Source organism: Takifugu flavidus, chromosome 2 (genome assembly GCF_003711565.1).
Source record: "Takifugu flavidus isolate HTHZ2018 chromosome 2, ASM371156v2, whole genome shotgun sequence".
Lineage (NCBI taxonomy): Eukaryota > Metazoa > Chordata > Actinopteri > Tetraodontiformes > Tetraodontidae > Takifugu > Takifugu flavidus.
In genome coordinates, this window is record NC_079521.1 from 381593 (window position 1) to 396592 (window position 15000).

General features: G+C 53.5%; 3 protein-coding genes and 1 long non-coding RNA gene across 5 annotated transcripts in view; 2 read left to right on the forward strand and 2 right to left on the reverse strand.

Annotated features, from left to right (window-relative positions):
• mtch2 (mitochondrial carrier homolog 2) overlaps positions 1 to 3206 on the forward strand; it is a 6392-nt gene extending 3186 nt beyond the window's left edge. Inside the window, exons 6-13 of the mRNA XM_057025097.1 lie at positions 302 to 359; positions 446 to 497; positions 1852 to 1911; positions 2055 to 2148; positions 2229 to 2276; positions 2384 to 2451; positions 2554 to 2629; positions 2757 to 3206. Of these exons, the coding sequence (XP_056881077.1) occupies positions 302 to 359; positions 446 to 497; positions 1852 to 1911; positions 2055 to 2148; positions 2229 to 2276; positions 2384 to 2451; positions 2554 to 2629; positions 2757 to 2843 (543 nt within the window). The 3' untranslated portion in view covers positions 2844 to 3206. The remainder of the gene's footprint in view (positions 1 to 301; positions 360 to 445; positions 498 to 1851; positions 1912 to 2054; positions 2149 to 2228; positions 2277 to 2383; positions 2452 to 2553; positions 2630 to 2756) is intronic.
• On the forward strand, positions 504 to 1429 carry LOC130521501 (uncharacterized). The gene is made up of 3 exons (XR_008949347.1): positions 504 to 769; positions 870 to 919; positions 1020 to 1429. It is a non-coding gene; the product is annotated as an uncharacterized LOC130521501 (long non-coding RNA).
• A 155-nt stretch (positions 3207 to 3361) lies between the features above and the next one.
• Positions 3362 to 5193, reverse strand: znf414 (zinc finger protein 414). Of its 2 annotated transcripts, XM_057025098.1 has the most exons (5): positions 5027 to 5193; positions 4742 to 4852; positions 4429 to 4534; positions 3915 to 4360; positions 3362 to 3665 (listed from the first exon to the last, which is right to left on the reverse strand). In XM_057025098.1, exons 1-5 carry the CDS (start codon positions 5067 to 5069, stop codon positions 3502 to 3504), a joined length of 870 nt encoding a protein of 289 aa, XP_056881078.1. In that variant the 5' UTR covers positions 5070 to 5193; the 3' UTR covers positions 3362 to 3501. The 2 variants fall into 2 exon arrangements, with proteins under 2 accessions (XP_056881078.1, XP_056881079.1); XM_057025099.1 differs by lacking the exon at positions 4742 to 4852 and having other exon boundaries at positions 5027 to 5181.
• A 910-nt stretch (positions 5194 to 6103) lies between these two features.
• Positions 6104 to 15000, reverse strand: part of plekho2 (pleckstrin homology domain containing, family O member 2) — a 10568-nt gene continuing 1671 nt past the window's right edge. Inside the window, exons 2-7 of the mRNA XM_057022995.1 lie at positions 14119 to 14268; positions 13316 to 13438; positions 10162 to 10266; positions 9513 to 9611; positions 8674 to 8979; positions 6104 to 8312 (exon numbers count right to left, since the gene is read on the reverse strand). Coding sequence (XP_056878975.1) covers positions 7146 to 8312; positions 8674 to 8979; positions 9513 to 9611; positions 10162 to 10266; positions 13316 to 13438; positions 14119 to 14268 — 1950 coding nt within the window. The 3' untranslated portion in view covers positions 6104 to 7145. The remainder of the gene's footprint in view (positions 8313 to 8673; positions 8980 to 9512; positions 9612 to 10161; positions 10267 to 13315; positions 13439 to 14118; positions 14269 to 15000) is intronic.

Consider the following 15000-nt stretch of genomic DNA (forward strand, 5'->3'; position numbering starts at 1 on the left):
ACGCGTGCTGCCTCCTCCAGTTAGCACGCGTGCTGCCTCCTCCAGTTAGCACGCGTGCTGCCTCCTCCCGTTAGCACGCGTGCTGCCTCCTCCCGTTAGCACGCGTGCTGCCTCCTCCCGTTAGCACGCGTGCTGCCTCCTCCATGCTCAGTAGGAACCTGTGTGGAGGGGGGGTGCTGGGCTGGGCCTCCCCAGCTGCTAATGCTAGTTTCTGTCATGTCAGTTCTGTCTGTTGACTCATTATAGGTGTCGTTCTTTGATGTGCTGCTAACCGTAAACTTCTGATCTCCTGTTCCTCCAGACCACCAGAGAGATGCTAGCTCGCTCCTGTGCCACCATCGTCACGCACCCCTTTCACGGTACCTCCCAGAACTCCTGACCCAGATGATCCATCTGCGCTAACGTGCAGCTCTAACCAGGAAATGCTTCCTCACTCTGTTTACAGTCATAACTTTACGCTGCATGATCCAATTTATTGGAAGAGAAACCAAATACAGGTAAACATTTCCTGCTAACTATCGCTGGGGGCGGGGCTACATGTCAGAACACGTTCCAGCCAATCACTGACGCCATGGGGGGGTTAATGCCCTTCACATATCCTTACCCCCCAACACTTGGAGTTAGCTCAGCCATTAGCGATGTTAGCGTAGCACAGATCCACTTTACGTACAGACCCATTGGGGGCGGGGCCAGACTGCTGTTCTGTTTCGAGTTACTTTGAAGTGGCGTCATGCACCTTTGATCTGTTGGGGGGCTCTCGGTCCTCCAGGTCCTGGTAGTCCTGCTAGTTGGACTGTTGGGGGGCTCTCGGTCCTCCAGGTCCTGGTAATCCTGCTAGTTGGACTGTTGGGGGGCTCTCGGTCCTCCAGGTCCTGGTAGTCCTGCTAGTCGGACTGTTGGGGGGCTCTCAGTCCTCCAGGTCCTGGTAATCCTGCTAGTTGGACTGTTGGGGGGCTCTCGGTCCTCCAGGTCCTGGTAGTCCTGCTAGTTGGACTGTTGGGGGGCTCTCGGTCCTCCAGGTCCTGGTAGTCCTGCTAGTCGGACTGTTGGGGGGCTCTCGGTCCTCCAGGTCCTGGTAGTCCTACTAGTCGGACTGTTGGGGGGCTCTCGGTCCTCCAGGTCCTGGTAGTCCTGCTAGTTTGACTGTTGGGGGGCTCTCGGTCCTCCAGGTCCTGGTAGTCCTGCTAGTTGGACTGTTGGGGGGCTCTCGGTCCTCCAGGTCCTGGTAGTCCTGCTAGTCGGACTGTTGGGGGGCTCTCGGTCCTCCAGGTCCTGGTAGTCCTGCTAGTTGGACTGTTGGGGGGCTCTCGGTCCTCCAGGTCCTGGTAGTCCTACTAGTCGGACTGTTGGGGGGCTCTCGGTCCTCCAGGTCCTGGTAGTCCTGCTAGTTGGACTGTTGTGGTTCCACGAGGACGTTTCCAGGAGCCTTCATCAGTTCTAGCGGACTGTTGGGGGGCTCTCGGTCCTCCAGGTCCTGGTAGTCCTGCTAGTTGGACTGTTGTGGTTCCATGAGGACGTTTCCAGGAGCCTTCATCAGTTCTAGCGGACTGTTGGGAGGTTCTTCTGCTCTTCAGGAGCCGTGAACACCTGTGGAGCTTCAGTCACCTGGTGGTTGGTGGCTCCGCCCCTCATCATGGGGGTCATGACCCCCCCACATGTGGCTGAGAGGTGAAACGTCTTCAAGAACGTGCAGCCGCGATGGTTTGATGTTGCTGTCGTCCTCGAGGTAGAAGCGTGGAGGGGCGGGGCGTCGCTAGGGGCGGGGCTTTACGAGGGGCGGGGCCTCCGGTGTTAGCATGGCTACTGCAGCTAGTTCCACCTCCACCTCAGCTCCTTCTCTTCTCCTGCCAGCGGCGTGTTGGACTCCATCGTCACGGTCTACAGAGAAGAAGGCGTCCTCGGGTTCTTCGCGTAAGTTGGTCCTCTTGACTCCACATTCTAGGCGTGTGCATGAGCGCCACCCGGAGGAGGCGTGTCCTCACCAGAGGACACGCCTCCAGGTGTGTCCTCCGGTGAGGGATGTTCTCAGAACCGTCTCGTCCACGTTCCTGCAGCGGCCTGATCCCTCGCCTCCTCGGCGACGTCTTCTCTCTGTGGATCTGTAACATGCTGGCCCACTTCCTCAACACGTACGCCATCGACGAGTCGGTAGGTCCCGCCCCCCCCGCCGCCGCCAAGGTGCGTTTGTCCGCACGGACGCTGACACCAGCTGTTGCTCTTCTGTGCAGATGAGTCACACAGGTGAAATCAGGAACTGCTCCCAGGCTGTGACCGGGGTAAGTGTTCAGAGCCCGTCTGGACCGGGGCAGGCCGGTTCTGGACCGGGGCAGGCCGGTTCTGGACCGGGGCAGGCCGGTTCTGACCCGCTCGCACTCTCTTCCAGTTCTTCGCCAGCATGCTGACGTATCCCTTCGTCCTGGTGTCCAACCTGATGGCCGTCAACAACTGTGGGTGAGTACGCAGCAGGTGTGTCCTCGCACCTGGTCCCGTCCCGTGGACTCATGCTGGTTCCTGGTCCCGTCCTGTGGACTCATGCTGGTTCCTGCCCCCCAGGCTGGCGGGAGGCCTCCCCCCCTACGCTTCAGTATACCCCACCTGGGTGGACTGTTGGAGGCATCTAAGCAGAGAAGTAAAGCAGACACTTGTTCTCTCCTGACACCTTCAGCTGTGACCAGAACCAGGCTCCCGGGGACCCGGGTCCCAGGGTCCCTGGGAGCCTGGTTCTGGTGCTGAACCCAGTCTCTTCTTTGTTCCAGGGCAACATGAGCAGAGGCAATAGTTTATTCTTCCGGAAGCTTCCGGCAGGGAAGCTGTACGCAGTGGAGCAGAAGAGGTTTTTCTAAAGTGGCAGCAAAGGTTGGAGGAGCTGGACCGGACCAGGCCAGGCCAGACCGGGCCGGGCCGCCAGTCAAAACCTTGTTTTTATGCAACACTTTCCTACTTCTGTCTTGAATAACCTGCCGACATTTGGAATAAATGATTAACGTGCTGATGTTTGAGGGGATCAGCGTTCCAGAGCGTCTGGAGCAGGAAGAGGACGGCCCGGTTCTGCTAGCGTTAGTCCACCTCCGTCTGCATGTGGTTCTGTCCCCCTCTGGACTCGCCGGACCGTCGCTCCTGTATATATTGTGCTGACTAAACTAGTGATTGTTGAAGACGTGCTTGTAAAAACTCTTCAGCTCCCAATAAAAGCTTCTTTGATCCGACCTCCCTGCTGCTCTGACCCCGACGACCTCTGACCTCTGACCTTGTGCTCCGGACCATTTCACTCCCTCATCATCCTCCTTTTGTGTGTAATGTGTAACGAGAGGTTCGTGCACATGCTAACAGCAGCACGTGCACGTTATGAGCAAATACACAATGATAATAATCATCTTTATTCATCCCCATAAGCACAGTGAGCGCTAGCGCGTCTTTAGCGAAGCGAAGCAGGGCCAAAGAGTCCAGCTGAGCGCCCTGGTCCAGCTGAGGACCCTGGTCCACCAAAGCCACGAGCCCAGACTACGACGCGTTGGGGGCAGGATTCCCAGCATCCTCTGCTGCTCTGCCGTGAGTGCTAGCGTGCTGCGTCATCTGAGCCCGGTTGCTGGCCAGGTGGCCACACTGCACGCACACGTAGCGGCCTTTGCTGTGCTCCCACAGGACCTTTCCACTCAGGCTGGAACCTACGGGGGACAGGACAGGACGTTAAAGACCTGGTCTGGACTCGGTCAGCTCCAGGTGGTTCCGCTGGGCTCCAGCAGCAACATGGCTGATCTAAACAGAGCTGGAATGTTATAAAACATCTATAACATCTTGGATCTCAGCTCTTATTTCCTTCCTGGGCCGGTCCGGCCCGGCATGAAGAGGTGCCACAGGTTCAGGGGTCCAGGCTCCAACGAGCCGAGCAGGCGCCACCAGGGTTGGATTCTCACCTTGAGTCTTCTTCCAAACAGCCGAGGACCCAGAGGGGGACTTGGGAGCCAAGGCTGGACCTCTGCTGGGTCCCTGGGTCTGCAGGGGGCCATCAGGAGGGTCCGTTGCTGCTCCAGAGCCAGCAGGTGGGGGCACATCGGGAGGTGTCTTCTGGAGTTCCTGCTGTTCCGGCTGAAGGTCCAGGACGGTGGGAACATGTGGAGGAGCAGCAGCATAGTTGGGCTGAGAGACGGAGCTGGCGGAACCTGGCGCCTGGGTTTGGGACGTGGAATCCAGCGCTGGCGGGTTCTGGCTGGTGGCGCCGGCTGTCGGGTTCGGGCTGCTGCTGGCCAGCGGCGGCGCGGCGTCGGCCACCTTTGCTTTGCCTCGTGGCACTTTGGAGCAGGTGTGCAGGTGTGTGAGGAGGCCCCGGTAAGACCTCAGCTTGGTGCGGCAGCTCTCGCAGCTAGAAGCAGAACATTTGCTGAGGTGGCGGCGCGTTTAGGGTCCAAAGGTGAGGAGAACAGAACTCACAGGAAGTAAATGTTGGGCTTGTGATGCTGCCTCATGTGCTCCATCAGCTTCTTCATGTTGGGGAAGGAGCCGCTGCAGCCGGCTGTGGAGCACAGCAGCACTTTCCCTGGACACAACATGTAACAACACACGCTTGTTAGCATCAGCTCCACGCTAGCACAACCAGAAGCAGGCTAATCACAGGCTAGCGGGGCTAAAGGGCAGCTAATATGTGGGTCTGCAGTGTGAATATACATCCGGTCTTAGCGGGTCTGTTCTGATACTCCAGCCTGAACAGCTCGCAGGAGCCGCGGCGGAGACTCGGAGCTCTGACCGGGGACGGACTGAGCCGGGCTGTCGTGCTCCGCGATGTGGGCGTCCAGGGCGCTCCTGTCCGGGTAAACCCGCCTACAGCCGTGGAGCGGACACGCCGCCCTCATGGTGCCTGAAATCATCCACAAATCAAACCTTTCCTCCTCCTTTAAGGGTTAAAACACCGAAACACAACGTTGGCGAGTAGCAACACAGATGCTAGTTAGCATGCTAGCTAGCGGAATCGCTTAGCTAAGCGTTAGATACGTGATATTTTAAACACTTTATAAAGGTTCGGTCAGCAAACCTTCGGATCCACGAAGCTCCGAGAACGTGTTCTCCACAGACATGGGGACGACGGACGTAGGACAAAAGCGGAAGCAGAAGCACCGACGGCTGTGCTGCGGTCACCGACGCGCATTTATTTAGACGCGTCACTCAGCCTGAAACCAGAGGAGCCTCAGCATCAGCTGTTGCTCCACAGCCCGACCATCCGGTGGAGGGGTTGGATTAAAACGCTCCTCCAGCTGGGGGGGCGACAGTAGACCCAGGTCCCCCAGCTCCTGCAGCTGGGGGGCGACAGTCGACCCAGGTCCCCCAGCTCCTGCAGCTGGGGGGGGCGACAGTAGACCCAGCTCCTCCAGCTGGGGGGGCGACAGTAGACCCAGGTCCCCCAGCTCCTCCAGCTGGGGGGGGCGACAGTAGACCCAGCTCCTCCAGCTGGGGGGGGCGACAGTAGACCCAGGTCCCCCAGCTCCTCCAGCTGGGGGGCGACAGTCGACCCAGGTCCCCCAGCTCCTCCAGCTGGGGGGCGACAGTAGACCCAGGTCCTCCAGCTGGGGGGGCGACAGTAGTAGACCCAGGTCCCCCAGCTCCTCCAGCTGGGGGGCGACAGTAGACCCAGCTCCTCCAGCTGGGGGGGCGACAGTAGACCCAGGTCCCCCAGCTCCCCCAGCTCCCCCAGGCTGGGGGGCGACAGTAGACCCAGCTCCCCCAGGTCCTCCAGCTGGGGGGCGACAGTAGACCCAGCTCCCCCAGCTCCTCCAGCTGGGGGGGGGGCGACAGTAGACCCAGGTCCTCCAGCTGGGGGGGCGACAGTAGACCCAGGTCCCCCAGCTCCTCCAGCTGGGGGGGCGACAGTCGACCCAGCTCCTCCAGCTGGGGGGGGGCGACAGTAGACCCAGCTCCTCCAGCTGGGGGGCGACAGTAGACCCAGGTCCTCCAGCTGGGGGGGCGACAGTAGACCCAGGTCCCCCAGCTCCTCCAGCTGGGGGGCGACAGTAAACCCAGCTCCCCCAGGCTGGACGTCCCTGCATACAGTATGAAACCAGACGTTCCTGTCGCCTGTGCTTCACAGAAATGATCAGAGGACCATGGAAGCTGCTCACAAGAGGACCTACAAGACTTTATTCCACCTTTATGGGCAACAGTGTACAGAGTTCCATAGAGTATTGATGCTGAAAGAGTGTGTGTGTGTGTGTGTGTGTGTGTGTGTGTGTTCATGGTCCTTTAATGTGAACGTTTCATCGTGAGCTTCTCTGGTTACACAAACCTGCCACAGTAACCACAAAGCTGGAGACACACCCGAGGAGCACGTCATGACATTTGTAGGCACATAGAAAAGCACAAATGGAGTCCAGGTCCAGGACGGCGTCCGTCCGTCCCCTGGTGGGGTCACGGCTCCAAACATGATCAAAGGCCATTCCTAACGAGCGAAGCGTCACTTCCAAAGTTCAGCGAGTGTGTAGATGGTAGGAGGCTGTTCTGGACCAGGAGGAGCCTGGTGTTGAAGAGTTTCTCCAGGCTGGTCCTGATCAGAACACCAGGCTCCCTTCCTGATGGCCACCAGCTCTCGGTGATGAGATGAAGGAACCGGCACCTCAGGAAGCGCTCTGCTGCCTCACAGCTCCGGAAAACAAAAGGAAAATAGCTGCTGGGGAAAAGCTAACAAGCACAACGGACATTCAGCTGTTTCCTGGAGAAGAACCGAGCTTCCTCCAGGGCCAGAGCTCTGACTGGGAGGTCCAGATCCCCCCGAGGGACCTCCTCCTGTGTTGGGAACAGCCGACCAGGTCTATAGTGGTGCTGGGAACATCAGATGAGATCATATGAAGATACGCGATTCAAACGGAGCCAACAGGTTGTTGTCAGAACTTCCATGACCCCCCTGGAGCCCCGGGCCAGGCTGGAGGTGAGGAGGACCCATGGAAAGGGTTAGCAGGTTAGTTGTTGGGAGGAGGCTCGTTAAACAGGTGTTAATCATTTTAGCTTTAACTATTTTAACCGTTGACTTCCTTCACTTTCTGCGGCTGAAACGTGGAATAAATCTGACATTTTAGGGTAGCAACAAGCAAAAAGACGAGTGTGGCTGATCCGGCGCCCCGCTGAGCCCCGCTGATCCGGCGCCCCCCGCTGGAACAGCTCCTTCACCAGCTCTTCCTCTTGGTTGCTGCGGCAGACTTCAGCTTCTTGGCCTCCCTGAGAACCCGTTCAGCCTTCTGCAGCTTCTCCATGGCTTTGTCCAGCAGGCTCCCAGGTAAGTCTCCCTCAGCATCACCCGCCCCTCCCTGTGGAGCTTTGTTCAAAAGTTCTGTGGTCTTCTGGATTTCCAGAAATATTTCTGCCTGGAGTTTCCTGACATCGTGGCACGGGGGGCCGTCCTTGGCGGCCACGGCCCCCACCTGCTGCTCAAACCCAACTGCACAGTCAGACATTAGATCTCCAAAGGAAGCTGACTTTGTTGAGATCTTGCCTTGTGGATCTGCCTCTGGACTCTGGCAGGGATCTTCTGTGCTTGAGGCCCGTGTTCCAGCTAATGTCCCGGAGTAACAGAGGGAGGGAAGGTCCTCCTCGCTGGAGTCCATGGCATCCAGACCAGCATGGCTTCCTCTCATGGCTGCCGTGGACATTGCCAGGGTGTCTCCACTCCTGGAGCCGTCGCTGTCATCATCAGAGTGTTGCCCACTGTCCACAGACTTTTCTTCAGCTTTAGCTCGGTGCTCCTCATCCAAAGCACAGTTGGGTGCGCTGAGGTCATCGTCCAGCGACACCACCCAAGACACCAGGACTGAGGGGATTTGATTCTTGGGAGGCGGCTCTTCAGCGTCACCAAGGCCGTCTGAGAGGTCTGAGGCTGCCTGGGTTGATGAAGCAGGGTCTGGCTTGTCCAAACCGTCTTGTGCACCAGGGTTCTCCAGCTTCTCCGGCTTCTTCTTGGGAGGCACCAGAGGGCCAGGCGGCTTTTTGTGCTGCTGTCCTGGTGACCTGCTCATGCTGTGACCTCCCTCCTCAGACAACTCTCTGGAGTCCTGTCCTGTGACAGGACTCTTGGAGCCTTCACCCATCCCATCAGGTACTTGGTCGGGCACCATGGAAGGTTTTGTGTCTTGGGTTGGAGGAATAGGAGGCTGGGAATTTTCACTAAGCCCATTGGCTCTGAGCTGGCTGGAATGGGGCGTTTGTGGGCTTGTCTTTTTCCTGGAATCCTCACAATCCTCAGTAATCAGTTCAACCTTGGTCTTCTCTGGAGCTCCTTCACCAGATGCCACACATGGTTTGGCCTCTTTTGGTGGAGGCAGAGGCACATTCAGGGCCTGTAAGGACACATTGATGCCGGTCCGTTAGGGTGCCGAGTTACCAACATGGTAGTTTGTGTTTGGGTCGAGGGCAGTTGGAGTTGTCAGGTTTGAGAAGACAAAGACGACAGCTGAGCGGGTGTTCAACCGTGGGTCCAAACTACTGAGCAGACTGGTGTCATGTGACCCAAAGCAGAAGGTGTCCAATCTGCATTGAAGGTGCTTGGTAGTTTGGTCGTTTGTGCTCCTCAACAACTCCACACAACTCCATCTGCCCTCAACTCAAGCAGTTTATGATGTCAACGTCCCAATGATGAAAGGAAAAGGCGTGTCCACTCACACTTGGATAAATCGGAGTATTTAAGAAGATTTTACAAACCCTTTTTGTTGGGCAAGTTTCCTTTTCAGCTTCCACTTCAGGCGCGGGGGGTTTCGGTTCTTTAGTAGGCGGCATCGGCGGTTTGATGACCTTTTTCTGAGGACACACCACTGGCTCAGTGTGAAGGTCATCAGTGCTGGACTGGTTCTCTGGGGTCTCTCTGGACCTGGCCATGGAACATGGCACCTGGGGAGCTTCTCTGGACGCCTCGGTGCTACCGTTTTCAGATTGGGTGCCATTGGACATGAGGGAATGTTCTTGGTCAAGATCCAGGTACAGTAGAGCATCAGACGACATACCAGCCACCTACCACCACACACACACACACACACACACACACAATAACACAATTAGAAACCCAAGGAAGGACACCCAAAGATGCTCTTTGCCTCCGTCTGGCTGGTGACGCAAGATCTAGCTAATCAATCATTAGCACCTTAATGATCATCGAACGACTTTGGATTGAATCACGGTGCCTCCAGCTCCAGCGTGGGGAGCCTAGGGGTCAATTTAGGGGCCCTTTACTGACTATATACAGAACCAGATGTTGAACAGTCTGGAGACGTAGCACCTCAGTGGAACGGGTCAGAGCCAAAGAGCTGTTGGCCAATAGCATAGAGTCAAAGCCGACCTGTTGGTCTTAGGAAGGAGGCCAGTCTAGAGTGATCTAGAGTCACTGGTGACCACACGTGCTCTACGTCCTTTTAGTAACTTTAATAACAAAAATTGGGATGATGCATTTTTCAGGAATTCTGCTTTGTGTTAAAACTAAGAATTCCAACATTAGGAGACAAAGATTCCGACGTGGAGCGTCGAGACATTCCCAGTCAATCAAATACCTCTTTCATGTGTATCCTGGTTGGGGGCCGCCGTTGGCGGTTCCCTTTGGGTCTTGTTCGTGTAACGTGTTCTAAATTAGAGCTGTCATCAACCTTTACCTGAAAACAGAAGCAAACACAGGAAGCCGTCAGCACTCATAGAGGCGCCTACAGCTTGAATTCCTAACAAAGCTGCTCCAGAACGTAGAGACGCTCCAGCCTTTATCGTTCCTTCATGTGTCCGTATGACTGAGGCTGCTGAACGTTGGGATTCACCACCTCATGGACTCTTACTGCCCTCAGACGGTCCAAAAACCCCATTTATTTGCACTGGTGGGTGAAAACAAGGCTGGGACCTCCTGCTGAGAGTCTGTGGGCCGACACCTCACTTTCAAACACATTCTTTGGACCCAAAAATATACTTTACATGAGCCAAATATTTGGTTTTGCCAACATTAAATTTGACTGTACGTTTGAAAGGTGTTTCTATCACCCAACTAGTGACTAAATGTATTAAATAAAAGGGATGGAGAAAAACTACAGTTGAAAATAAGTGAGACAGAAATCAAATACACAGTGATGAGATGTTTTACAAGAAAAAAGCGTTTATCCTTCGAACCTGTGAGACCTAAATGTTGTCACTATACAGCTAATATATGCAAATATATACCTCATCAAAGACTTTGTTCTTTGCTCGGTTGATGCCATCACTCAGGGCTCTGATCCAGGCCTCCTTTTCCTCAGCAGTCTGAGCTTGGAGCCTGACGTTATGAGCCTGCCGGACAGAAACGGCACGTAAAGACGGAGGACCGGTACTGGGCACCGAGCACCGGTACTGGGCACCGAGCACCGGTACTGGACACCGGGCACCGAGCACCGGTACTGGACACCGGGCACCGAGCACCGGTACTGGACACCGAGCACCGTGGGCACCGAGCACCGGTACTGGACACCGAGCATCGGTACTGGGCACTGAGCACCGTGGGCACCGAGCACCGGTACTGGGCACCGAGCACCGGTACTGGACACCGAGCACCGTGGGCACTGAGCACCGGTACTGGACACCGAGCACCGGTACTGGGCACCGAGCACCGGTACTGGGCACCGAGCACCGTGGGCACTGAGCACCGGTACTGGGCACCGAGCACCGGTACTGGGCACCGAGCACCGGTGCTGGACACCGAGCACCGTGGGCACTGAGCACCGTGGGCACCGAGCACCAGTACTGGACACCGAGCACCAGTACTGGGCACCGAGCACCGGTGCTGGGCACCGAGCACCGTGGGCACCGAGCACCGTGGGCACCGAGCACCGGTACTGGGCACCGAGCACCGGTACTGGGCACCGAGCACCGGTACTGGGCACCGAGCACCGGTACTGGGCACCGAGCACCGGTACTGGGCACCGAGCACCGGTACTGGGCACCAGGCTTTAATGAACAGAGGTCAGTTCACAGCAACATGTGGGAGGAAGTCCCCCAAAAATGATCATCCACCCACACGTTCCCACAGGTTTTAACCCTTTCTTCCAAAAAAAAAATGCAGGCAAAATAGACCCGGGATCAGGAAGAGAGGAACCAGGCGGGGAGCAGACTGAGGGGGGCTCCAACAGAAACAAAGGTTGACCAGCTCTGGGGCCGAACAGGCGGGGCCCGGGGGAACCAGGACATGAAGCCTAAACGGTCTGGCAGAGTTGGTGTGAACCTGAGCCTTAAATACCGGGGACGCAGGCCTGAGTTGGGCTCTGAACAGAAATAAAACACCTCCACCAATAATGCGTGTTAAAGGAAAGTGAGGATTCTGAAAGCCAGCAGGACTCCAGGGAGGCTGGAGAGATGTGGGTGACACCATTGAACCTTTCATCTTCATCACGGACACTCCCAACGCCAGGACCAGCAGAACTACGGTCCAGAACTGTGATGAAGATGAAGGAGAAGGAGGTGGCTCCACTACAGGAACCAGAACGCGTGTCTATGGGTAGATGTGGGTCCTTCCTTCATGCTCCAGATGTTCTGGCAGCCTGGTGTGGGCGGTGCCGTCCACTGTGCTTGGTGTTCTGGTGCTCAGCCATAAAGGGACAGCACGCCGACAGACTGATCCCGGATCAGAAGAACTGGGTCTGGTTTGGCTTCCAGCGTACAAGTTCGGTCTCTTAGCAAAGCAGCTTCACTAGCAGATACTGGGATTCCTGCTAGCTTATATAGCAAATGAAAACAACAACCCAGTAAAACAAAGGAAGACTAACTTGAATTGAATTGGCTGTAAGCTCATTTAAACTCAGGAGGATTTGATGCTAAGGAAGTCACGCAGAGGGTGTTTCCAGAGATGGGATCAGATCCTCCCATTGCTGCTCCAGGGGAAGCAGAACCGAGTAGGTTTGGTGGGTTGGTGAGCGGAAGTTAGCACCAGCTTTGAGGAACAGCTGGAGGTGGAGGAGGAGCTTTGCTGCGTCATCATTATTAAACATTTGGGGTTAGCTAAAATAGCATGTGTCACAGAAACTGGACACAGGAAGATACGAATGCACCACAGCTCCCTTTCTATCTGCTGGTCTCCGTGTATTTATGGGATGGATCATTTAAATACATCACTGCTAGTATGCTACGGCATATTAGCCTTGTTTGATTGATGAGTGATGTAGTATCAAACACTTCTACGACTGTACCTACTGTCAGTGCTATTACATGCTCTACTAGTGGTAGTGTGGTTATAACCATTATTAGTAGTAGTAGTAGTAGTAGTAGTGTTGTTGTTATTATCATTATTAGTAGTAGTGTTGTTGTTATTATCATTATTATTAGTAGTGTTGGAGATGTTAGTCATAGCAGTAGTGTTGTTATTATCATTATTAGTAGTAGTGTTGTTGTTATTATCATTATTAGTAGTAGTGTTGGAGATGTTAGTAATAGCAGTAGTGTTAATGTTGTTATTACCATTATTAGTAGTAATGTTGGAGATGTTAGTCATAGCAGTAGTGTTGTAATTATCATTATTAGTAGTGTTGGAGATGTTAGTCATAGCAGTAGTGTTGTTATTATCATTATTAGTAGTAGTGTTGTTGTTATTATCATTATTAGTAGTAGTGTTAGAGTTATTAGTAATAGCAGTAGTGTTGTAATTATCATTATTATTAGTAGTGTTGGAGTTATTAGTAATAGCAGTAGTGTTGTTATTATCATTATTAGTAGTAGTGTTAGAGTTATTAGTAATAGCAGTAGTGTTGTAATTATCATTATTAGTAGTAATGTTGGAGATGTTAGTCATAGCAGTAGTGTTGTTGTTATTATCATTATTAGTAGTAGTGTTAGAGATGTTAGTAATAGCAGTAGTGTTGTTATTATCATTATTAGTAGTAGTGTTAGAGTTGTTAGTAATAGCAGTAGTGTTGTTATTATCATTATTATTAGTAGTAGTGTTAGAGTTGTTAGTAATAGCAGTAGTGTTGTTGTTATTATCATTATTAGTAGTAGTGTTAGAGTTGTTAGTAATAGCAGTAGTGTTGTTATTATCATTATTAGTAGTAGTGTTGTTGTTATTAGTAATAGCAGTAGTGTTGTTATTATCATTATTAGTAGTAGTGTTGTTATTATCGTTATTAGTAGTAGTGTTGTTGTTATTAGTAATAGCAGTAGTGTTGTTGTTGTTGTTATCATTATTAGTAGTAGTGTTGGAGTTATTAGTAATAGCAGTAGTGTTAATGTTGTTATTTTCATTATTATTAGTAGTGTTGTTAGCATTATTAAGAGGGTTATTACTAATATTATTGTTACTGTTGTTGTTACTGGTAGTAATACTAGTTAGGGCGGTAGGTCAGTGTGGACTAACCTTATTTCCAGTCTTCGGTGATGGAATCAGGATCAGTCTGTGCTTCTTCCTCAACGAGCTCTTGATTTCATGACACTGATCATAGTTTTCAAGGTTAAGCCTCTCCAAGCAGTTTTTCAGGTCCTGGAACCAAAATTGACGTCATTTCAACCCATAAATCCATAAGTTAAATCCAAGTTGTAGCGAATATATGCGGAAACATTGGCTACGTTTGGTGAAGGCACACAGGTAACTCACAGTAACTCACGGTAACTCACGGTAACTCACGGTAACTCACGGTAACTCGCAGTAACTCACAGTAACTCGCGGTAACTCGCGGTAACTCGCGGTAACTCACGGTAACTCACGGTAACTTGCAGTAACTCACGGTAACTCACGGTAACTCGCAGTAACTCACAGTAACTCGCGGTAACTCGCGGTAACTCACGGTAACTCACGGTAACTTGCAGTAACTCACGGTAACTCACGGTAACTCACGGTAACTGACGGTAACTCGAGCCCTGATTGAACGCACCAAAACACCTCAGTGCCTGGACTGGCCTTGGCCTTCATCCCCCTGACATACTGTGGTTGGCCAGTGTTACAAGTGTCACAAATAAAATGCTAACGTGATAATTCTCATTAAAAATGCTTAATGGAGCCGCTCATGCAGTTAATGATGGGCTAGCTGGTGGGTTGGTTCTCCTACAATCTGACCCCATGGACCCAAAGACTATTACAGACACGTTAACAGTTCAAATGTCTTAAAATAAAAAACAACATCAACTTTTGTGAGTGTCAGAATAAATACGCCACGTCTGTACCTCGTTTTCAAAAATGACAACTTCTGTTCTCTCCAAGTGGATGTAACGGTCCTTGTAGCTCGGCAACAGTCGTCCGGTGTCCTTCTTCACCCACCCAGCCTTGTCCAAGAAACGTGGCTTCTTACAGTCAGCTGCATCTTCTTTGGTGCCCTGAAACGATTAAAACAAAGGAAGGATGGATGGATGATGGGTGGATGGATGGGTGGGTGGATGGATGGGTGGGTGGATGGATGGATGATGGTGGATGATGGGTGGATGGATGGGTGGGTGGATGATGGGTGGATGATGGTGGATGGATGGATGGGTGGTGGATGGATGGGTGGATGATGGGTGGATGGATGGGTGGATGATGGGTGGATGGATGGGTGGGTGGATGGATGATGGGTGGATGGATGGGTGGATGGATGGGTGGGTGGATGATGGGTGGATGGATGGGTGGATGGATGGGTGGGTGGCTGATGGGTGGATGGCTGGGTGGCTGGCTGGGTGGCTGGATGGGTGGGTGGCTGATGGGTGGCTGGCTGGGTGGATGGATGGATGGATGGATGGGTGGGTGGCTGATGGGTGGATGGCTGGGTGGATGGCTGGGTGGCTGGCTGGGTGCTGGGTGGCTGGCTGGCTGGATGGCTGGCTGCTGGGTGGCTGGCTGGCTGGGTGGCTGATGGGTGGATGGATGGTGGGTGGATGGGTGGATGGAGGGTGGATGATGGGGGGATGGATGGGTGGGTGGAGGATGGATGGATGGATGGATGGGTGGATGGATGGATAGATGGATGGATGGATGATGGGTGGATGGATGGATGGATGGATGAGGGTGGATGGATGGTGGATGGATGGGGGGTGGATGGATGATGGGTGGATGGATGGTGGGTGGATGGATGG